This window comes from Mustelus asterias, unplaced genomic scaffold, assembly GCF_964213995.1.
Source record: "Mustelus asterias unplaced genomic scaffold, sMusAst1.hap1.1 HAP1_SCAFFOLD_199, whole genome shotgun sequence".
Taxonomy (NCBI): domain Eukaryota; kingdom Metazoa; phylum Chordata; class Chondrichthyes; order Carcharhiniformes; family Triakidae; genus Mustelus; species Mustelus asterias.
The window spans coordinates 768,113-792,324 of record NW_027590191.1 but is presented as its reverse complement, the minus strand read 5'-3'; the positions used below and the strand labels follow the sequence as shown (position 1 = coordinate 792,324).

The window sequence follows — 24,212 nt, the reverse complement described above, 5'->3', positions numbered from 1 at the left end:
AAGGGTAAGGTGTTGGATTGGGGGAAGGCTAACTTTAGTGGGATTAGGCAGAATTTGGCAGATGTTGATTGGGAGAGGCTGTTTGAGGGTAAATCCACATCTGGCATGTGGGAGTCTTTTAAGGAACAGTTGTTAGGGCTGCAGGATAGGCATGTGCCTGTAAAAAAGGATAGGAAGGGTAGGATTCGAGAACCGTGGATAACCAGGGAAATTGAGCGATTGGTCATGAAGAAAAGAGTGGTGTACGTTAGATCCAGGCAGCTAAAAACAGAGGGAGCTCTGGAGAAATACAAAGAAAGTAGGAAAGAACTCAAACGAGGAATTAGAAGGGCAAAAAGGGGTCACGAAACGTCCTTGGCAGACAGGATTAAGGAGAATCCCAAGGCATTTTATTCATACGTTAGGAACAAAAGGGTTGTCAGGGAAAAAATCGGACCTCTCAGGGACAAAAGTGGGGAATTATGCTTAGAGCCCAAAGAAGTAGGGGAGATCCTAAATGAATACTTTGCATCGGTATTCACAAAGGAGAGGGATGTGTTGACTGGGAGTGTCTCGGAGGGGAGTGTTGACCCGTTAGAGAAAATCTCCATTACAAGGGAGGAAGTGTTAGGTTTTTTAGGGAATATAATGACTGACAAATCCCCAGGGCCTGATGGAATCTATCCCAGGCTGCTCAGGGAGACGAGAGATGAAATCGCTGGGCCTCTGACGCAAATCTTTGTCTCGTCAGTGGACACAGGTGAGGTCCCAGAGGATTGGAGGATAGCTAATGTGGTCCCGTTATTTAAGAAGGGTAGGAAGGGTAACCCGGGAAATTATAGGCCGGTGAGCTTGACGTCCGTGGTGGGGAAGTTGTTGGAGAGGATTCTTAGAGATAGGATGTATGCGCATTTAGAAAGGAATAAACTCATTAATGATAGTCAGCATGGTTTTGTGAGAGGGAGGTCATCGCTCACTAACCTGGTGGAGTTTTTTGTAGAAGTGACTAGAATGGTTGATGAGGGAAGGGCCGTGGATGTCGTCTGTATGGGCTTTAGTAAAGCATTTGACAAAGTCTCTCATGGTAGGTTGGATCTCATGGGATAAAGGGGGAGGTGGCTAGATGGGTGGAGAACTGGCTTGGTCACAGAAGACAGAGGGTGGTAGTGGAAGGGTCTTTTTCCGGCTTGATGCCTGTGACTAGTGGTGTTCCGCAGGGCTCTGTATTGGGACCTCTGCTGTTTGTGATTTATATAAATGATCTGGAAGAAGGTGTAACTGGGGTGATCAGTAAGTTGCGGATGACACGAAAATGGTTGGACTTGCAGATAGTGAGGAACATTGTCAGAGGCTACAGAAGGATATAGTTAGGCTGGAAATTTGGGCAAAGAAATGGCAGATGGAGTTCAATCCAGATAAATGCGAAGTGATGCATTTTGGAGGAACTAACGTAGGGGGGAGCTGTAAGATAAATGGCAGAACCATAAAGGGTGTAGATATGCAGAGGGACCTAGGTGTGCAAGTCCACAGATCCTTGAAGGTGACGTCACAAGTGGAGAAGGTAGTGAATAAGGCATATGGCATGCTTGCCTTTATAGGACGGGGCATAGAGTATAAAAGTTGGGGTCTGATGTTGCAGTTATATAGAACGTTGGTTCGGCCGCATTTGGAATACTGCGCCCAGTTCTGGTCGCCACACTACCAGAAGGACGTGGAGGCTTTAGAGAGAGTGCAGAGGAGGTTTACCAGGATGTTGCCTGGTATGGAGGGGCTTAGTTATGAGGAGAGATTGGGTAAACTGGGGTTGTTCTCACTGGAAAGACGGAGGATGAGGGGTGACCTAATAGAGGTGTATAAAATTATGAAAGGCATAGATAGGGTGAATGGTGGGAAGCTTTTTCCCAGGTCAGTGGTGACATTCACAAGGGGTCATAGGTTCAAGGTGAGGGGGGGGGGAGGTTTAACACGGATATCAGAAGGACGTATTTTACACAGAGGGTGATGGGGGCCTGGAATGCCGGGCAAGGTGGTGGAGGCGGACACACTGGGAACATTTCAGACTTATCTAGATAGCCACATGAATGGAGTGGGAATGGAGGGATACAAAAGAATGGTCTAGTTTAGACCAGGGAGCGGCACGGGCTTGGAGGGCCGAAGGGCCTGTTCCTGTGCTGTATTATTCTTTGTTCTTTTATTAGATATTGCTGTTCAAAATTTATAATCTCTATGATTTAATATTTGTTGAAGGCGATCGCAGGCAGCAGATAAATCATTAATTCCACTCCAACTCAAAGCTATGGGGATATATTTATACTTTCGCTCATTCACAATAAAACCCACACACCGAGCTTCAGATTTGCTTCTGTTACTATTTTAGTGCAGGTGTTATTATTTAAGCAGGTGGATTAGGGTGAGATTGACACCAACTCTTCATGGTCTCAGTCTGTCTCTGTATTTGAGAGTGTGTGACAGTGTGTATGTCTGTGTGTCTGCATGCGTCTGTGAATGTGCTTGTGTGTGTCTGACAGTTTGCCTGTAGCTGTTTGTCTGAGATAGTGTATATCTGCATATGTATTTGTGAGTTTCTCTGTGTCTGTAAATGTGTGTGTCTGCAAGTTTTCTTGTTGCTGTTTCTGAGATTGTTATTGAGTCTGTGAATTGGTTCATCTGCATTAAAGTATATTACAATAAAAAATAATAGCAACAAGAAAAATACAGCAGCACAATTCTCCAATAAGATCCTTTCATCGTCTGAGAAATCAGTGATCTCCCAGATAGAGACCTCACAGCACAAGAGGGAGCTCGCTCACTGTGTCTGTGTGTTCACTGCAGCAGGAGGGTGGAATGAAGGAGTCTTGTGTTTTTGTCAACCTTTTCAAGTTTAATAAATATTTTTGTTAAAAGTAAATTGGCCATTCAGTGACTCTGTTCATCCACATTTCTGAAACAAAATGATAAAAGTTATGGTCACTTGAGCCAGGGTTTTATTCTTGGACCCTCCTGTCCAATAGTAACATCAGCTGGGATTGCAACATTCCATCTCCTCTTGGCAGCTCATCTTGTCCAGGAAACCCACCTTCTGTTCTGTTCACCCAATTCCCACTAAACTGCTTTCAGATTTGGGTGAGTTTGTACAAAAGTGATAAAGGTGGATATTTAAGACACTTAAGTGAATAAAGGCACAAGATTCCACAGATTCTGAACAAGCAAAATAAACTTTTCCATACACTGTGAGAAAGGGAAAACAATTCGCAATATGTGGAAGGTAAACATTCAAGGACTTTAGAGAGGAAAGGGAGATGGGATGGTAGTTTACAAGGGCATGTGTCAAGGATATTTTATAGAGAAGTGGGTGACGATATTGGATTTGGAGGAGAGGGAGCTATTGACAATATCAGCTGATATGGAGAAGTTGTGCTGTCAGTAGTACAGTGGGAATAGGATTGAGGGATCAGGAGATGGGTCTCATGGACAAGATGAGCTCTAAGAGGACATGAGGGGAGGCGGGAGAGAAACTGCAGAAAGATGAGAGTTCAGAGCTCAGACAAAGGGGAACATTGGTCCAGTGGGTTAGGGGAAGGGAGGGAAGCAGTAGAGACAGCTGATTGGATTGTCTCAAACTTAGTGACAAAGAAGATCGTGAGTTTTATTCCCAATGAGCACTTGTGGGGAAGTGAAGCTGGAAGAGGGACAAAAGGAGAGCAACTCAGAAGGAATTCAGTTGTGCTGATGATGTTAAAAAGATTCACAGTACTGAACACATAGCTAATTTATTTGACTTTCAGAATATTAAACCACATAACTGACTGGAATTCATTAACATCAACAAAAACAAACCCAATTAACATATTAGAGTCCTGGATAGTATTGACAGTAGATTCCAATTATTGTGGTTACTGGTGAATTCTTTGGTGTTTAAGCAGATGGAATGATTGAGTGAATCCCTTCCCACACTCGGAGCAGATGAATGGTCTCTCCCCGGTGTGAGTGCGCTGGTGTCTCAGCAGGCTGGAAGACTGAATGAATCCCTTCCCACACTCGGAGCAGGTGAATGGCCTTTCCCCAGTGTGGGTGCGCTGGTGAACAGTGAGGTCAGATGATCGCCTGAACCCAGCCTCACAGTGAGAGCACCGGAACGGTCTCTCATCAGTGTGAACACGTTGATGGGACATCAGTTCACCAGAACTTTTATAGCAATTCGCACAGTCAGAGCATTTAAAAGGTCTCTCCCCAGTGTGAGTGCGCTGGTGTGTCAGCAGGGTGGATGACTTAGTGAATCCTTTTCCACACTCGGAGCAGGTGAATGGCCTTTCCCCAGTGTGAACTCGCTGGTGTTGCAGCAGGCGGGATGACCGAGTGAATCCCTTTCCACACTCGGAGCAGGTGAATGGCCTTTCCCCAGTGTGGATGCGCTTATGTAGAACGAGGTCATATGATCGCCTGAACCCAGCCTCACAGTGAGAGCACCTGAATGGTTTCTTTTCGGTGTGAACACGTTGATGGGAAATCAGTTCACCAGCACTTTTGTAGAACTTCTCACAGTCACAACATTTAAAAGGTCTCTCCCCAGTGTGAACTCGCTGGTGTGTCAGCAGGCGGGATGACCGAGTGAATCCTTTTCCACACTCAGAGCAGGTGAATGGCCTCTCCCCAGTGTGGGTGCGCTGGTGTACAGTGAGGTGATGTGAATGCCTGAACCCAGTCCCACAGTAAGGGCACCTGAATGGTCTCTCATCAGTGTGAACACGTTGATGGGACATCAGTTCACCAGCACTTTTGAAACACTTCCCACAGTCTGAGCATTTAAAAGGTCTCTCATCAGTGTGAACCCGCTGATGAGTAAGTAGGTGGGATGACAGAGTGAATCCCTTCCCACACTCAGAGCAGGTGAATGGTCTCTCCCCAGTGTGACTGCGCTGATGAGTTTCCAGCTGGGATGGGTAATTAAATTCCTTCCCACAGTCCTCACATTTCTGCAGTTTTTCCATGGAGTGGCTGCATTTGTGTTTTGCCAGACCAGATGATCGGCTGAAGCCTCGTCCGCACACAGAACACGTGTACAGTGTCTCTCCACTGTGAATGGTGCTTTTTCTTTCCATGTTCAAAATCCACTGATAATCAGTTACAATACATTGAGCAACTCTGGCAGATCCTGACCTATTTATTTTCAGTTTCCAGACTGCAAATCGTCCGCTTCTAGTCCCTGTGAAACTGATTTAAAACAGAAAAAAGGGGATTGAGAGAGAACCCAGAGAGAATAGAACTCAGAAAAAAGCAACAATAAAAAAACCCCACACAGGAGGCAGGAACCGAGTTCTGCATCCAACATGCAGCCTGATTCAAACCGACTCCTAACTGCTTCTAAACTCGAACCTCTAAAACAATAAGGTAGCACAGTGGTTAGCACTGCTGCTTCACAGCTCCAGGGTCCCGGGTTCGATTCCTGGCTCGGGTCACTGTCTGTGTGGAGTTTGCACATTCTCCTCGTGTCTGCGTGGGTTTCCTCCGGGTGCTCCAGTTTCCTCCCACAGTCCAAAGATGTGCAGGTTAGGTTGATTGGCCAGGTTAAAAATTGCCCCTTAGAGTCCTGAGATGCGTCGGTGAGAGGGATTAGCGGGATAAAATGGGGGGGTAGGGCCTGGGTGGGATTGTGGTCGGTGCAGACTCGATGGGCCGAATGGCCTCCTTCTGCACTGTAGGGTTTCTATGTTTCAAAACTCTGTAGAGACTGTATCTGGGATAAAGAAAATAAATCTTGGAGATATTCATCAGGCCAGGCAGCCTGTGAGAGTCACAAACAGAATTGAGGGTTCAGGTTGCTAACCTGCCCTCAGTCTGCAATTAAACATTTAGAGTCAGTCACTGACTAATGGCGGTCACAATTCCCACAATGCTTTGCGCCTCAGAAACCCCTCTATTCAAAAGTTGTTCACCGTAATTCACTAATCATAGAATCCTTACAGTGCAGAAAGAGGCCATTTGACCCATCGAGTCTCTACTGACTCTCTGACAGAGTATCTTTCCCAGGCACACACTCTATCTCGGTAACCCCACGCATTTGCCCTGCTAATCCCCCTACTGACCTTTCTCTTCACACACTCTGCAACTGCAACATTATGTTCTGCACCCGACTCTTTTCCTTTCCCTCTGTGCACTTTATCAAGTTATGTTTTCTTTCTGTATAGCACGGAAGAAATATTAAATTTCACTGTATCCCAGAATGTGCGACAATAATAAATCAAATCAGACCCTCCACACCTTGGGACACTCAGGGACAGGTTTAACATGGTCAATCCAGCTAACATCCTTGGGCTGTGCGAGTAAACCAGGGCATCCAGAGGGAGATTGTGCAAACTCCATACATGAGGTGGAGATGCCGGTGTTGGACTCGGGTTGGCGCAGGAAGAAGTCTCACAATACCAGGTTAAAGCCCAACAGGTTTATTTGGAACCACGAGCTTTCTGAGTGCTGATGGAGTAGCTTTGAAAAAGGGTCATCTGGACTCGAAACGTCAGCCCTTTTCTCTCCTTACAGATGTACCAGACCTGCTGAAAATTTCCAGCTTTTTCTCTTTTGATTTCAGATTCCAGCGTCCGCAGTAATTTGCTTTGATTCCAAATAAACTTATTGGACTTCAACCTGGTGTTGTGAGACTTCTTACTGTGCAAACTCCACACAGTCAACTATCCAGGGCTGGAATCGAACCCTGGCGCTATGAGGCAGCAGTGCTAATCACTATGTCACAGTGAAGGCAGTCTGCTGCCACTTTCAGGAGATAACAATGGGCTGGATGCTGCTCAGAATGTGGAGCACTGCAGCAAAGTACAGAGAGACAGAGACAGAGCAGCAGACTGGACTGAGAAATGGAGTCTGCAGACTGGAACTGGCAGCATGAGGAGAGGTTATTTAGTCTAACACTCACAGCAATCTACAACCCACCCCCATTACCGAGACAGTGAGACAGAGATTACAAACACTCACCAACACAGCTCCACTGAAACGTCCCAGGAAAAAAGAGGGAATCTGTGGCAGTTCTTGTCCTGAAATAGCCCCAGGACTGTCACTCATACCCCCAACCCGGCCCAGTTCACAGCTCAGCCTCTCAGCTTGCAGCTTCCTGCACCTTGAGCCAACCCTGCCCAGGTGTGGGAGGGTCTGTGGAACCACAGAGTGGGGGGAGGGGTGACCTCCTGCTGTGTCCCAAATAGTTTCTCCTTCCCCTCCCCCTTGGTGCTCTCAATGTGGATGTGTTGAGGTACATTGCAGAGCCTCACTGAGCTGCGCCTGTCCCTTATCCTGGGTCACCCCCTCCCCCTGGGTTCAGTGTATGTGAACTCGCTGTTTCTTTCCCTGATGAACCTTCAGTTAAACACAAACAGAAAGTGCTGGAAAACCTCAGCGGGTCTGACAGCATCTGTGATCATCCAGACTCGAAACATTAACTCTATTCTCTCTCCACAGATGCTGTGAGACCTGTTGAGATTTCCAGCATTTTCTGTTTCTGTTTCACATTCCAGCATCCGCAGTATTTTTGCTTTTATCTTCATTTAAACAAGCATTCTTTGACGGCCTTTACCCCCATTGCTCCTTTCCAGAGATTCCCGCCTTCTGCTATTGTCCCTGACTCCCACATTAACCCTGTCATTCCTCCCCTTTACCCCGCTCACCCTGTCTAAAGTCAGGCTCAGAGTTTTACCGCCATCTCCCCCTCCCCCAGCCTCCACATCCCAACACCCGGAATCTCTAACCCAGCGGTTCCAGTTTATCTGGTTTGAGTTCAGATTTGCCGCAGCACCGACAGGATTTCACTTCAAACCAGCCGGAACTGACTGCTCACAAATCCCTAAATGTTTCTCCAGCAGCCCGGGCTTGTTAATGTTGTTTAAAGTCAGCGCCCAAATGCAGTCACTTTCCTCAGTTTAAAAAACTTCTCCATTTAATCTAAGGTATTATTCGCGCCAGACACAAATATAAAACAGTGAACATTATTCCCCCCACCCTGACCCGAGCTGGAGTGTCCCGAGGAAGAGACATCTGTTCCGGGTGTGACAATTCTTACACATTCTCTGTGACATAAAACAGAAAACGCTGGAAATACTCATGAATGAAAGCAAATTACTGCTTTTGTCAAGAGAGTCACCTGGACTCGAAACGGCAGCTCTTTTCTCTATTTACCGATGCTGCCAGACCTGCTGAGATTTTCCAGCATTTTCTCTTTTGGCTGGAAACACTCAACAAGTCAGGAAACCTCTGTGGAGAGAGAAACAGACTGAATGTGACCTGTCATCGAACTGGGAAATATATTTCCCGCAACTGAAAGAGTCATCTTACAACCTTCGGAACAAAACTGAGTTCAACAATTTTACACCACAATCTCTGCCCCCTTTGCGTTCTGTGTTTCGTTGTTGCTTTCTTCACCTTTTGTCTTATTTACTTCGTATTCAGACTGCTGCTATTCACACCTCATCCAGAACATCTTTTGTGACTTTACTTGTCCCATTACCACTCGCTTTGGTATTGAGCCGTGAATCATTTTGTCAGTTTGCAGACCTTTCATTTTGTTCTTCTCCATCTCCCTCTCTCCCTCCTTCACAGGCCTGGCTTTCTCTGTGTGGCACTGGAGAGCGAACTAGACTTGAGATGTTTGAGACAGAGAGATTGAAATGTTTTTTTCTCTCAGAGGGTCTTTGGTTTCTCTTCCCCAGAGAGCAGTGAAGACAGAGTCATTGAATGTTTTTAAGACTGATTAAATGGATAAAAGCAAATTACTGTGGATGCTGGAATCTGAAACCAAAAGAGAAAATGCTGGAAAATCTCAGCAGGTCTGGCAGCATCTGTAACGAGAGAAAAGAGTGGACGTTTCGAGTCCAGACGACCCTTTGTCAAAGCTAAAAGGCATAGAAAGTGGGAGATATTTATGCTGCAGGGTGAGGGAATGAAAAATGAGTCACAGATACAGAAACTCGGGTAAAGAGCTGCTAATGGCTGTCCATCGAGAGAATAAAGGGTGTGAATGGCCAATGGCAGGGAAACTAAAATCAACTGTGACAGATGAAGATGTGGGGGGAGGGGGAGAGGGAATGGGTGGGAGAGAGGTAAAATGGGAAAAGGGGAAAGGGAAATAAAAGGGGGAGAAAAGGTAAGGAAAGGATGGATGGATTCTTGATTGACAAGAGAGTCTAAGGGTTTTTTTTGGGGGGGCGGGTGTTGGGGGTAGACAGGAAAGTGGGGTTGTGGTCACAATCAGATCAGCCGGGATCTTATCAAATGCTGGAGTAGAGGGGCCACTGCTGCTCCGGATTCATGTGGGTGTTTGACTGTATGTTTCACTCTGTTTCTGTCTCCACAGAAGCTGCTGGGCCTGTTCACTATTTGGGGCTTTGACTATTTTTATTTCAGATTTGAAGCATCTGCAGGATGTTCTGTTCATGCAAACCCAACACATCTTTCATTGTTTAATGCAGAGCAGTGCGTGTGCACGGTGCTCCCTGTCAACAGGAGAGAATGTTGTGAATTCCTATCCTGGATTGACAGGGATGGATTGTGTAAATTAATTTTATCTGGGTTAGAAGGGAAGGATTTACACACACAAAGTTCAAAACCCTGTTTCTTATTTCAATATTGGATATATGTGTCGCTGGTAAGGTCGCTGCATTTCAAACAGAGCTTCAGAATGTTTTGAAGTGTTTTCTTTAAAGTCCCCTTCACTCCTGTGCTACTCAGGAGAAGATTTCACATTCACATTCTCCAGGATAGAGGGGCAAGAGAACGGGCAGCACAGTGGCACAGTGTTCAGCACCACTGCCTCGCAGCACCAGGGAAATCATAGAAACACTACAGTACAGAAAGAGGCCATTTGGCCCATCGAGTCTGCGCCAACCACAATCCCACCCCACCCCACCCCCTTATCCCTACATATTTACCCGCTAATCCCTCTAACCTACGCATCTCAGGAAACTAAGGGGCCATTTTAGCATGGCCAATCAACCTAACCCGCACATTTTTGGACTGTGGGAGGAAACCGGAGCACCTGGAGGAAACCCACGCAGACACGAGGAGAATGTGCAAACTCCACACACAGGGGTCCCAGGTCCAATTCTGGCCTCGGGTCACTGTCTGTGTGGAGTTTGCACATTCTCCCCGGGTCTGCGTGGGTTTCCTCCAGGTGCCCCGGTTTCCTCCCACAGTCCAAAGATGTGTGGGTTAGGTTGATTGGCTATGCTAAATTGCCCTTTAGTGTCAGGGGGATTAGTAGGGTAAATATGTGGGGTTACGGGAATAGGGCCTGGGTGGGATTGTGGTTGGTACACACTCGATGGGTCAAATGGCCTCCTTCTGCACTGTAGGAATTCTATGATTCAGACCAATTGCAGGTGTAGCTTTCTTCCCACCTCACTCTCACAGACTCCAGCGAAGACAGTGTGGAAAGGCTTTGGGACAAGATCAGATCTGTGATGCAGTGAACACCCACTCAGCTCATCGGGTTTGAATTGCTCAGGCCGTCACACTGGCTCAACAAGAATGACAAAGAAGTGAGCAAAATCAGAAACTGTCTCTGGATTGAATGGAGTAGTATTCCTCCTATTGAACCATTCACACTGATGTCTCACTGCCTGCACCTGTACCAGCTCTCTAACCTGACACATAGTCATATTAAATGGATAAGTGGGCATAGCCTTTAGGTGTTGGTCTGTTAACTACAAGGGAACCATTTTCTTAATTGATTCATGGACATGGGCAGCGCTGGCTGGCCAGCATTTATCGCCCATCCTCAGCTGCCCTTGAGAAGGTGGTGGTGAGCTGCCTTCTTGAAACCCTGCAGCCCATGTGCTGTGGGTTCACCCACAATGCCGTTAGGGAGGGGATTCCAGGATTATGACCCGGTGACTGTGAAGGAACGGTGATACATTTCCAATTCAGGATGGTGAATGGCTTGGAGGGGAACTTGCAGGTTGTGGTATTCCCATGTATTTTCTGCCCTTCTGATGAAGGGTCATCTGGACTCAAAGCATTGGGTCTATTCTCTCCCCCCAGATGCTGTCCGACCTGCTGAGATTTTCCACCATATTCTGTTTTTGTTTCACATTCCTGCATCGACAGTATTTTGCTTTTATCTTCTGTCCTTGTCCTTTTAGATGGAAGTGGTCGTGGCTTTGGAAGGTGCTGCCTAAGGAGCCTTGGTGAATTGCTGCAGTGCATCTTCCTTTAGCAATATACTATATCATCTCTCTGGCTTGTTCCACCAACCAAGATCCATACATTATACATTCAGTAGATTCACTTAATACAATTTTACTTTCTTTAATAATTTGATTGATCATTTGTACATGAGACTTTAGGGCCTGACCATATGTTGTAAATGTATGGTTAAGTTCCGACCTTAAGAGTGGCTAAGTTAATGGTATTAACAACCCTGGTGTTAAAAGCTGTTGAAGCATCATTCATTATACCCCGTTACTGTCTGACATTTTGGATATTATTCCCCTTCCTAATGTGGTTTTGGATAACATCCAGATGAAGATGCTGAGGGGGATTGAGCTTCCATCTTAACATCCTCCTGATACAATAGCCATGGTACAGGTGCACTTTTCACTTCTTTTTCATCATTGTCCCAGGTCCGCAGCATATTCTTCACCGTGTACGTAACAGTCCTGATCCTTCTCAGCTTCTTCCATTATCTGGGACTCTGAGTTTCACCAAGTTATGAGAAAACCATTTGACTTTTTAGCCAAAACGTTTATTATTTTATTTGTGCCACAAATAGGCTTATATTAACACTGCAATGAAGTTGCTGTGAAAATCCCCTCGTTGCCACACTCCGTGCCTGTTCAGGTACACTGGGGGAGAATTTAGCATGGCCAATTCATCTAACCAGTACGTCTTTCGGACTGTGGGAGGAAACTGGAGCATCCGCAGGAAAGCCATGCAGACACGGGGTGAACGTGCAAACTCCACATAGATAGTACCCAAGCCAGGAATTGAACCCGGGTCCCTGGCGCTGTGAGGCAGCAATGCTAACCACTGTGCCCCACCGTGCCGCCCGTTTGCATATTCAATACAACTGACCTTATCCATTGTCGTGTATGGTCCCTTATACAGGGGTCCAAACACATCTCCCTTTGCACAATTTCTTACCCTCACTTGGTCTCCAATATGACACTCCTGTGGTTCGATGGGGCTAATAGGGACCTACTCCAGATACTCATGAGAACCAGTGGAAGTTCTTCAGTCCACTTTGTGCTGTTCCATCCAGTTATTTTCTGAGAACGAGCTTCATGTGCGGTTCATTCTTTCTACAATTCCCAGCAATTGGTGTGAGCTACTTGCCATCTCCCTCCTTTCAATTTTCCAATTAAACAAAAGCACGGAGGAACAAACCGTTCTCTGGAGCATTCCACATTGCAATGACTCAGCCAAAGTCAACTTCCCAACCCATCAGCAACCTCTTTACACACAGAATAAATTGTTGTTCCCTTTGAAATTTGCTATTCTTGTATCTGTCATGTTAAGTGAAAAAGCTTCTGCAGCATGGCTCATTTTACAGCAATCCTCTGCACTTACAAAGTGACTATTTAAGAAGCATCGTAAAGAAGGAGAAAGAGGTAGAGAGGCTTATGGAGGGATTTCCAGAGCTTACAGGTGATGACGCTGAAAGCACCACCACCATCGGTGGAGCAAATGAAATATGGTCACTACAAGAGGCCAGAATTGGAAATGATCTGATATATGAGAGTTGTGGGGCTGGAGAAGATCACAAAGATAGGGAAGGGCGAGGCCATACAGTGATTGAAAATAAGGATAGAAATTTTAAAACAAGGTGCTGCTTAACCAGGGACTGATGCAGGAGTGATGTGTTTGTTATTTTGGGGGGAGTGGGGGGAGATGACAACAGATTTAAAGGAAAGAGGGACAATACCCGAAGAAAGAAGCGAACCACTAACAATGTAAGCTCACGTGGGGATGTTGTGTAGTCAGCAGTTCAGCGAGAATAGGATAGAAGGTGCAGGAAGTGGGTCTTGAGGGCAGAGGTCATGAGGGGAGGTGGGAGAATCTAGAGAAAGATACAGATGCAGGACTCAGATAAGGGGTATTTTAGCTCGGTGGGCTAGTGCATGGGATGGACACGGCAGAGGCAACTGTCACTAAGATTGAGATCTTCCAATCAAAGAAGATCCATGAGTTCCTCTCACTTGGAGGTGAGGATGGAGCAGATAGAAAGACGGAGAATCCTTCAGAAGGAATTAACTTGTGTCAGATATTCAGGCAACTCACATTGTTTAACACAAAGCCAGTTTATTTGACTTTTAGCCAGGATATTAGCACTTGTATAACTGGACTGGAGGTTAGTAACATCAGCAAAAACAGACCCCAAATGAACACAGTTCAATCCCGGACGTGATTAACAATATCCAATCATTGCAATTACTTGTGACCTCGCTGGTGTTTCAACATATGGGATGAATGAGCAAATTTCTTCTTACAGACAGTGCAAGTGAATGGTTTCTCCCCAGAGTGAACTCGTTCGTGTAACCGAAGATGGGATGGCTGAGTGAATTTCTTCCCACACTGGGAGCAGGTGTACGGCTTCTCCCCAGTGTGAGTGCGCTGGTGGAGAGAGGGTTGATACGAATGCTTGAACCCAGCCTCACAGTGAGAGCACCTGAACGGTCTTTCATCAGAGTGAATGAGTTGATGGCTCATCAGTTCCCTCGAACTTTTAAAGCATTTCCCGCATTCTGCGCATTTGAAAGGTCTTTCGTCCGTATGAACCTGCTTGTGTCTCAGCAGGATAGATGAACTAGTAAATCCCTTCTCACACACTGAGCAAGTGAATGGTCTCTCCCTCGTGTGAACGCGCTGGTGTTGCTGCAGATGCGCATTGCGATTAAATCCCTTCCCACACTCGGAGCAGTTAAACAGCTTTTCCCTGGTGTGACAGCGTCTATGCATTTCCAGATCAGATGGGAAATTAAATTCCTTCCCACAGTCCCCACATTTACACAACTTCTTTCCAGTGTGACTGCGTTTGTGTTTCGACAGGCCAGATGATCGACTGTAGCCTTGTCCACACACAGCACACATAAACGGTTTCTCTCCACTGTGAACGCTGCTTTTTTCATCCATGTTCAAAGTAAAATGATAGTCGGGTTACGATAAATTGGGTAATTCTGTCAGATTCTGCTGTGGGTTTGAATGTCCCGACTGCAAATCCTTCTCTTCAAATATTCTGAGAGATTTAAAACAGAAAAAAAGAGAGAATGAGAAAACCCACAGGATCACAAAGGCAGTTTGTAAAATTGAACGGAATGGATCTGCTGATTTATGGAATCAACATGAGGGCAGGAAACTTGCCACAGCAATGGGATGAGAGAGAAAGAGGTGAGAGAGGCAGAGCGAAGTAGAGATTTTTTATATGTGTACAACTTGACAGGAACAGTGACAGAATCTCCCAAACCCTCAATCTCCACAGTCTAGAATGACTAGGGGAAGCAGCTATATGTGAACATCACCTCCAAGTTGCCCTGCACATCAGCCTGATGTTTAATTTGTCTGACACCAGTCCTCCAATAATAAACTGGGAAATCTGAAGACATTGTCCAATTCCTGGCTGCTGACTCTTCCTGACAACTGTGGCAGAACCAATCTGTATCATTGTGTGTTTTTTTTAATTAATGGGATGTGAGCATTGCCAATGTTTATTGTCCATCCCTAACCATATTGCCAAATAAGGATGGCAGATTTCCTTTCCTAAAGGATATTAATGAACGAAGATGGGTTGCTACGACAATTGTCATTAGCCTTTTTAAATTTTATTTTTATTGAATTCAAATGGCCCCCAGATCTTGGCCTGAGTCTCTGGGCTCCTAGTCCAGCGACAATACCATTACGGGGAGTTGATGGCCAAGTGGTACTGTCACTAGACTATTAATCCAGAAACTCAGCCAACGTTCTGGAGGCCCGGGTTCGAATCCCACCACGGAAAGTGGTGGAATTTGAATTCAATAAACAAAAAAATTAGCTGGAATTAAGAATCTACCGATGACCATGTAACCATTGTTGTAAAAACCTATTTGGAAATCTGCCATCCTTACTCCGTCTGGCTTACACATGACTCCAGAGCTACAGCTATGTGCTTGACTCTCAACTGCCCTCAGGCAATTAGGGATGGGCAATAAATGCTGGTCAGCCAGCAATGACCACGTCCCATGAATGAATAATAACACCACCACCTTCCCTCATATTGGACCCCAAGATGAGTTTCTGACCACATTTCCATGTCATCATTAGAATCCTATTTTGGTCAGAGTATCATCAAACTTCACCTTTGCCTCATCTCATTGTCCACTGAAACCCTCATCTTACCCTCACAAGCTTCTGGTTAAGACACCACCTTAATTGTTGAAATGCTTTTTCAAATCTCTCCATGGCCTTGACTCTCATGATCTCTATAATCTCCTCCAGATGCACAATGCTGACAAATCGCCACTCCTCTAATTCTAGCCTCCTCGCTCTCTACAGCTGTCCACCTCCCTTTCCTCTTTAAAATCTACCTCTTTGACCAAGCTTTTAGATATCTGCCCAAATATTTCCGACCATGGCTGATTGTTAATTGTTAACTCAGCAGGCCGGGTACTGCCTGTGGCGAGAGAAAGAGACAGAATGAACAATTCAGGACGGTACTGCAGAATGAAATTTGGAGAATAAAAATGGTGCAGGATTTGATGGTCAATAAGCTCAGAAGTGGAAGAGAAATTGACTACAGGAAAAACAAAACGTCCTGATGCTGAAGGATGCACGGTGGCACAGTGGTTAGCACTGCTGCCTCACAGCACCAGGGATCCGGGTTGAATTCCAGCCTTGGGTGACTGTCAGTGTGCTGTTTGCACATTCTCCCTGTGCTGGCATGGGTTTCCTCCGGGTGCTCCGGTTTCCTCCCACACTCCAAAAATGTGCAGGTAAGATGGATTGGTCAAACTAAATTGCCCATTACTGTCAGAGGGGTTAGCAGGGTAAATATGTGAGGTTATGGGGATAGGGCCTAGGTGGGATTATTGTTGGTGCAAACTTGATGGGCTGAATGGCCTCCTTCTGCACTGTAGGTATTCTATGATTCTATGCTGTGGGAAGATAAAGCTAGTAATTTTTTTAAAAAGTCATTCACAGAAGGACGAGCCAGCATTTATTGCCCATCCCTAATTGCCCTTGGACTGAGTGGCTTGCTCAGCCATTTCAGAAGACAGATAAGAGTCAACCACATTGCTGAAAATCTGGAGTCACATGTAGGCCAGGCCAGGTAAGGACAGCAGATCTTCTTCCCGAAAGGACATTAGTGAACCAGATAGGTTTTTTACAACAATCGACAATGGTTTCATGGTCATCAGTAGACTTTAAATTCCAGATTTTTTGACTGCATTCAAATATCACCATCAATACATAGTCGGGGGAGGGACAACAGTTGAAACTTCATTTAGACAATCTAACAGTAAAATATTAAACACAGTTAAAACATACCCAGCATTAGAGACAGAGGGAAGTTAGACAATGACAGAAAGGTGATCAGGGAGGGCAGAGGTAAAACTGAGCAATGGATGGACATGGATTCAGATCCAAAGATGTGCGGGTTAGGTTGATTGGCCAGGTTAAAAATTGCCCCTTAGAGTCCTGGGATGCGGAGGTTAGAGGGATTATCGGGTAAAATATGTGGGGGTAGGGCCTGAGTGGGATTGTGGTCGGTGCAGACTCGATGGGCCGAATGGCCTCCTTCTGCACTGTAGGGTTTCTATGATTCTATGATCCACAGTAAAGAAGTCAGACCAGCCACACGTGGAACCTCTCTCAGATAACAGAACACACCACTAAAAACTCTCAGTTTCAGAGGAATGGTCACAAGCACTCGCCTCTGAAACAATGCCGCTGTTTTAAAGATAAATCTGCTTCTGGGAGCTGCAGCTGGAAAGATCAGAAACCAGAGAGAGAGATTTCAAAACTCCCGCCACTGTGGGAACCCCGGAAGTGGGCGTGATGACACCACAATGGTGTGCGTGTGATGGCGTCACCGCATGGTTGCGACTGCGCGATTAGCTCAGAATCTGCACGTGCGCGAACACGTTGACAGGCTGTTCCAATGACGTCACCTAAGGGAAAACTGCGCTTGCGCTGGCAGTGCAGAAAAGAAGTCTTGCAGTTGGATGTTGGGACATGTTGTGTCTGAACAAAGGAGAGTGACCATCCCAACAAACCCTCAACATGATCAGAACCACTTCACTCAGGTTCATTCACTGCAGTCCAGCTTGTATTTTCATATCGCCTGATGAAGGAGCAGCGCTCCGAAAGCTCATGGTTCCAGATAAACCTGTTGGACTCTAACCTGGTGTTGTGAGACTTCTTACTATTTTCATATCATCAGTCCTTCTTCCCCACATCCCTCCACCAGGGGCGTGGGCACGGTGGTTAGATTCTAGAATCTAGAATTCTAGAAATTCTAGAATCCATCGTTAAGGATGAGATTTCTAAATTCTTGGAAGTGCAGGGTCGGATTAAGACAAGTCAGCATGGATTTAGTAAGGGGAGGTCGTGCCTGACAAACCTGTTAGAGTTCTTTGAAGAGATAACAAATAGGTTAGACCAAGGAGAGCCAATGGATGTTATCTATCTTGACTTCCAAAAGGCCTTTGACAAGGTGCCTCACGGGAGACTGCTGAGTAAAATAAGGGCCCATGGTATTCGAGGCAAGGTACTAACATGGATTGACGATTGGCTGTCAGACAGAAGGCAGAGAGTTGGGATAAAAGGTTCTTTCTCAGAATGGCAACCGGTGACAAGTGGTGTCCCGCAGGGTTCAGTGTTGGGGCCACAGCTGTTCTCTTTATATATTAACGATCTAGATGACGGGACTGGGAGCATTCTGGCCAAGTTTGCCGATGATACAAAGATAGGTGGAGGGGCAGGTAGTATTGAGGAGGTGGGGAGGCTGCAGAAAGATTTAGACAGTTTAGGAGAGTGGTCCAAGAAGTGGCTGATGAAATTCAACGTGGGCAAGTGCGAGGTCGTACACTTTGGAAAAAAGAATAGAGGCATGGACTATTTTCTAAACGGTGACAAAATTCATAATGCTAAAGTGCAAAGGGACTTGGGAGTCCTAGTCCAGGATTCTCTAAAGGTAAACTTGCAGGTTGAGTCCGTAATTAGGAAAGCAAATGTAATGTTGTCATTTATCTCAAGAGGCTTGGAATACAAAAGCAGGGATGTACTTCTGAGGCTTTATAAAGCACTGGTTAGGCCCCATTTGGAGTACTGTGAGCAATTTTGGGCCCCACACCTCAGGAAGGACATACTGGCACTGGAGCGGGTCCAGCGGAGATTCACACGGATGATCCCAGGAATGGTAGGCCTGACATACGATGAACGTCTGAGGATCGTGGGATTATATTCATTGGAGTTTAGGAGGTTGAGGGGAGATCTGATAGAAACTTACAAGATAATGAACGGCTTAGATAGGATGGACGTAGGGAAGTTGTTTCCATTAACAGGGGAGACTAGGACGCGGGGGCACAGCCTTAGAATAAAAGGGAGTCACTTTAGAACAGAGATGAGGAGAAATTTCTTCAGCCAGAGAGTGGTGGGTCTGTGGAATTCATTGCCACAGAGGGCTGTGGAGGCCGAGACGTTGAGCGTCTTCAAGACAGAAATTGATAAATTCTTGATTTCTCGAGGAATTAAGGGCTATGGGGAGAGAGCGGGTAAATGGAGTTGAAATCAACCATGATTGAATGGTGGAGTGGACTCGATGGGCCGAATGGCCTTACTTCCGCTCCTATGTCTTATGGTCTTATGGTCTTAGCACTGCTGCCTCACAGCACCAGGGACCCAGGTTCAATTTCCGGCTTGGGTTACTTTCTATGCAGAGTCTGCATGTTCTCCCCGTGTCTGTGTGGGTTTTCTCCAGGTGCTCCGGTTTCTTCCCACTGTCCAAAAGACATGCTGGTTAGGGTGCATTGGCCATGCTAAATTCTCCCTCAGTGTACCCGAAAAGGTGCCGGAGTGTGGTGACTGGGGGATTTTAACAGTAATTTCATTGCAGTGTTAATGTAAGCCCACTTGTGACTAATAAAAAAAATACTTTTACTTTACCTTCGAATATTCAATCTTTCAAAGTTTATCTTATCCTCTGTGTCTTCAATTCTTCCGGGTTAATCATTGTAACAATTCTCTGTTTTGATTTACATAAGAACATAAGAACATAAGAAATAGGAGCAGGAGTAGGCCATCTAGCCCCTCGAGCCTGCCCCGCCATTCAATAAGATCATGGCTGATCTGACGTGGATCAGTACCACTTACCCGCCTGATCCCCATAACCCTTAATTCCCTTACCGATCAGGAATCCATCCATCCGCGCTTTAAACATATTCAGCGAGGTAGCCTCCACCACCTCAGTGGGCAGAGAATTCCAGAGATTCACCACCCTCTGGGAGAAGAAGTTCCTCCTCAACTCTGTCTTAAACCGACCCCCCTTTATTTTGAGGCTGTGTCCTCTAGTTTTAACTTCCTTACTAAGTGGAAAAAATTTGATTTATTATTGTCACATTTATTGGGATACAGTGAAAGTGTTATCTCTTGCATGCTGGTCGGACAATAAATACCGTTCATAGAGTACATAGCATAGAAGGAAAGGCTGCAGAATATAATGTTGCACTTACAGATAGGGTGTAGAGAGAGATCTGCTTATTGTGGTAGGTCCATTCAAAAGTCTGATGGTGGCAGGGAAGAAGCTGTTCTTGAGTCCGCTAGTACATGATCTCACCTTTAAAAAAATGATCTCAACTTTAAACTTTAACCTGGCTTTACATGTCCAGATTCAGCACCAATCCAGTATTAAGTTATAACCATAACCTTTTCTTCATGGGATAGGAAATTGTGAATTTCTTGTTATAAACCATTCCTGAAATGCTGCTGGTCCTGGAATGTAAAAGGGAAATTTGTGCTGATCTAGATTAAAGGGAACTGACCAAAATCAGTTTATCCTTTCAGTTGGGTAGATATGGAAAAATGATTTCCTCTGGTGGGGGAATCAAGAACAAGGGAACATTGTGTGAAAGATTGGAGCTCAGAGTGAAATCGGGCAGTAATTCTTCAACTGTGACGAAAAGTCAAAGGACCAGAAACCTTAACTCTGCTTTCTCTCTTGATAAATGCGGGCAGACATGCTGAGTTTTTCCAGTTCTTGTAGCAATTCTTTCCACATGGAAATAGAAAACAAAGGCTGGAAAATCAGATTTAGGAGAATGATTCCAGGGATGAGAAACTTCAGTGATGAAGACAGATTGGAGAATTTGGGACTCTTTCACTTGGAGAAAAGACTGAGAGGAGATTTGATAGAAACATTCAAAATCATGAGGGGTGCAGAAGAGATTCACTGAGACAATCACAGGGAATAGAGGCTTTAGTTATCAGGAAAGATTATAGAAACTGGGGTTCTTTTCACGAGAACTGATTGAAAATCTGGGGATGGGTTCAAAATTTTATCAGGTGAATGAGAAAAAACTATTTCTCAAGTCGATGAGTCAGCAACTAATGGACATCAGATTTAAATCATCACCCAAAGACTCAGAGCCAAGGATGAAATATTGAACAGATTTGTACAACATTGAATCAGACTCTCACTGTCCCTGTGGATTTGTGATGTGGAGTTGCCAGTGTTGGACTGGGGTAGGCACAGTAAGTAGTCTCACAACACTAGGTTAAAGTCCAATGGGTTTATTTGGTAGCACGAGCTTTCGGAGTGCCGCTCCTTCATCGGGCACTCACCTGATGAAGGAGCGGTGCTTGGAAAGCTAGTGCTACCAAATAAACCTGTTGGACTTTAACCTGGTGTTGTGAGACTATTTCCTGTGGATTTGTGTCCACACTGTGCCATTAAACACTGAGGACAGCTACATGGCTGTGTTACCGACACCTCCTCAGGATATCCAGGCTAAGAGAGACACTCTTGAAGGAATGGGCAGCTGGGATTTGTCCATGAGGGTAACCAGAGGTTTGAAAACTGAAATAATCCACTGTAATGATGAGGTGTTAACCTTGGCTCAGTGATTGCTTTCTCATATCTGAGTCAGGAGGCTGTGGTTTCAAATCCAGAGAAGTGAACAGAAATTCCAGACTGACATTCCACTGCAGTACTGAGGGAGCCCCGCACTGTCAGAGGTCCTATGTTCCAAGTAAGACTGAACAGTCAGGCATAAGAGATCCATTGATGCTATTTCAAAGAGCAGGGGAAGAGTCTTGATCAACCTTTATCCCTCAATCAAGATCACTCAAATACATTGTCTGGATTATTTTCCATGGGATCTTGCTGTGCAAATGAGCTGCTGTATTTCCAACATTGTCTGAACTTCAAAAGAATTTGATTGGCTAGGAAAACTTTGGAACAACCTGATATCATGAAAGGCTCAACACAAATATAAATGTTCCTTCAACTGAGAGAAGACCCAGAAATGGAACAGTCGAGAACAGGATTTCAGTTAGTCTCTTAACAAATATGCAACACACCGGGTGTTTGACACTGAGCTGGTTTATTTCATGTGTTTTCAGAATCTTAAACTCCAGCTCAGTTCTTGGGATTATTAACATAGTCATAGAGGTTTACAGCATGGAAACAGGCCCTTCGGCCCAACTTGTCCCATGCTGACCTTTTTTTTAAACCCCTAAGCTAGTCCCAATTGCCCACATTTGGCCCTTTTCCCTCTATACACATCTTACCCATGTAACTATCTAAATGCTTTTTAAAAGACAGAATTGAACCCGCCTCTACTACTACCGCTGGCAGCTTGTTCCAGCCACTCACCACCCTCTGTGTGAAGAAATTGCCCCTCTGGACACATTTGTTTCTCTCCCCTCTCACCTTAAACCTATGCCCTCTAGATTTAGACTCCCCGACCTTTGGGAAAAGATATTGACTATCTCGCTGATCTATGCCCCTCATTATTTTATAGACCTCAAAAAGATTACCACTCAGCCTCCTATGTTCCAGAAAAAGCTGAAAAAGTCAGAATCAACATGGTTCAGTCCAGGATGTGAGTAACAGCAGCATAACAGCAGAATCCAATCCCTGCTGTCACTTGTGAACTCGCTGGTGTCTCAGTAGGTGGGATGAATTAGTGAATCTCTTCCCACACTGGGAGCAGGTGAATGGCCTCTCCCCTGTGTGAACTGGTTTGTGTCTCAGTAGGTGGGATGACTGAATGAATCCCTTCCCACAATCGGAGCAGGTGAACAGCCTCTCCCGCGTGTGAACTCGCTGGTGTTTTAGCAGAATTGATGAGTGAATGAATCCCTTCCCACACTCGGAGCAGGTGAACGGTCTCTCTCCAGTGTGAACTTGCTGGTGTGTCTGCAGGTTGGATGACTGAGTGAATCCCTTCCCACACGCAGAGCAGGTGAACGGTCTCTGCCCGGTGTGAATGCGTTGGTGAGTCAGCAAATCCGGTTTCCTTTTAAAACTGTTCTCACAGACAGAGCAAGTGAAAAGTTTGTTATCAGAATGAACAAGATGGTGTGTCTGAAGACAGGATAACCGAGTGAATCCTTTCCCACACGCAGAGCAGGTGAATGGCCGTTCCCCGGTGTGACTGCGTCGATGAGCCTCCAGATGGGAAGGACAACTGAATCCCTTCCCACAGTCCCCACATTTCCATGGTTTCTCCATGGTGCCAGTGTCCTTGTGTCTCTCCAGGTTGGATGATCAGTTGAAGCCTCGGCCACACACAGAACACATGTACAGTTTCTCCTCACTGTGAATGGTGTGATGTTTTTTCAGGCTGTGTAACTGGTTAAAGCTCTTTCCGCAGTCAGTTCACTGGAACACTCCCACTCAGGTGTGTGTGTGTCTCGGTGCTTTTCTAGTCACACTGATGTTTGAAATTCTTTTCCCACAAACAGAACAGACAAACATTTCTCCTTCCACATTCAGAGGTTGATGATATTCAGCTCCCGATGAATCGAGTGAATGTCAGATATTGACGAGTGTTTCCCGATTGTAACTCCCTGTGGAAAAAAGATTTTAGAAAAGCTGTCAATGTAAGGACAGGATAACATTCAGAACAAACGTTTCTCTTGGTTTGAGTTTGCTGTGTGTTAATCCTCCCCTTTTAACCCCTTAGAAAAGGAGTTTCCAAAATCCATCACTGTCAGAGGATACAAACTCTGAATTTGGTTATCTGAAGGGGATGAATGAACCGGGTTAGACGGAAAAGGCAGGGGAATACCACTCAGTGAATTGCTCATTCTGAGAGCCAGCACAGACACAATGGGCCAAATGGCCTCTTTCTGTGCTGTAACAATTCAGAGAAAGTCACAACATTCCCTCCTCCTGGTTTCTAGCCCAGGATGACGACACATTGATTTGATTTATTGTGACATGTGAAAAGTAATGTTTCTGGCAACCTATACAGACAAAACATACCATTCGTAGAGTATATTAGGGAGAAGTACAAAGTCTCACAACACCAGGTTAAAGTCCAACAGGTTTATTTGGTATCACGAGCTTTCAGAGCACTGCTCCTTCATTAGGTGAGCGTGTTCACCTGATGAAGGAGCAGTGTTCCAAAAGCTCCCAAATTTTTAACAAATTTAACAAAAGAATAACCAATTTTAACAAAAATAACAAACAGAACATAATTTCATTCATGCCTTGTGAAAAACATGGATCTGAATCTTGTGTTCAGAGCTGGGTGTGTGGAGATATTTTCAGATGAGCCTTGGTCACCACCACTGGGACTAACTTTAAATTGCAGCTTGTATAAATTGGATGGATTTGAAGCCCTGTCCCCAGACCATTGTGCTGCCTCTCTGGATTACTAACGCAGTGACATTGCCACAAGTTCAGTCTCTGAATTCAGGGGAATGATCACAGGCACATATTCTTAAAGGGAGACTGCAGGTCACATAATCAGCTAATTAACTAGAATCTTAAACTCCAGCCAGTACTATAGTTGGTAACATCAGAGAAACAAACCTGAATTGTCAGAATGAACATGGTTCAGTCCTGGGTATGATGAACGCCAGCAACATCAGTGGAATCCAAACCCTTTAGTCACTTGTGAACTTGCTGGTGTGTCATCAGGTGGGCTAGCTGACTGAATCCCCTCTCACACACCGAACAGGTGAATGGCCTCTCCCGGGTGTCAACTCGCTGGTGTGTCAGAAGGTTTGATGAAGTTTTGAATCCTTTCTCACACATG

At 45.4% G+C, this 24,212-nt stretch overlaps 1 protein-coding gene across 1 annotated transcript; it reads right to left on the bottom strand.

The window, feature by feature from the left end:
* Positions 1-2,895: 2,895 nt before the first annotated feature.
* LOC144485571 (uncharacterized) lies at positions 2,896-22,747 on the bottom strand. The gene is given in 6 exon segments (XM_078203696.1): positions 2,896-2,920; positions 3,997-4,391; positions 4,557-4,943; positions 13,465-14,077; positions 22,092-22,463; positions 22,548-22,747. Coding segments are annotated over 6 exon segments (1,992 nt in total).
* Positions 22,748-24,212: the final 1,465 nt, after the last annotated feature.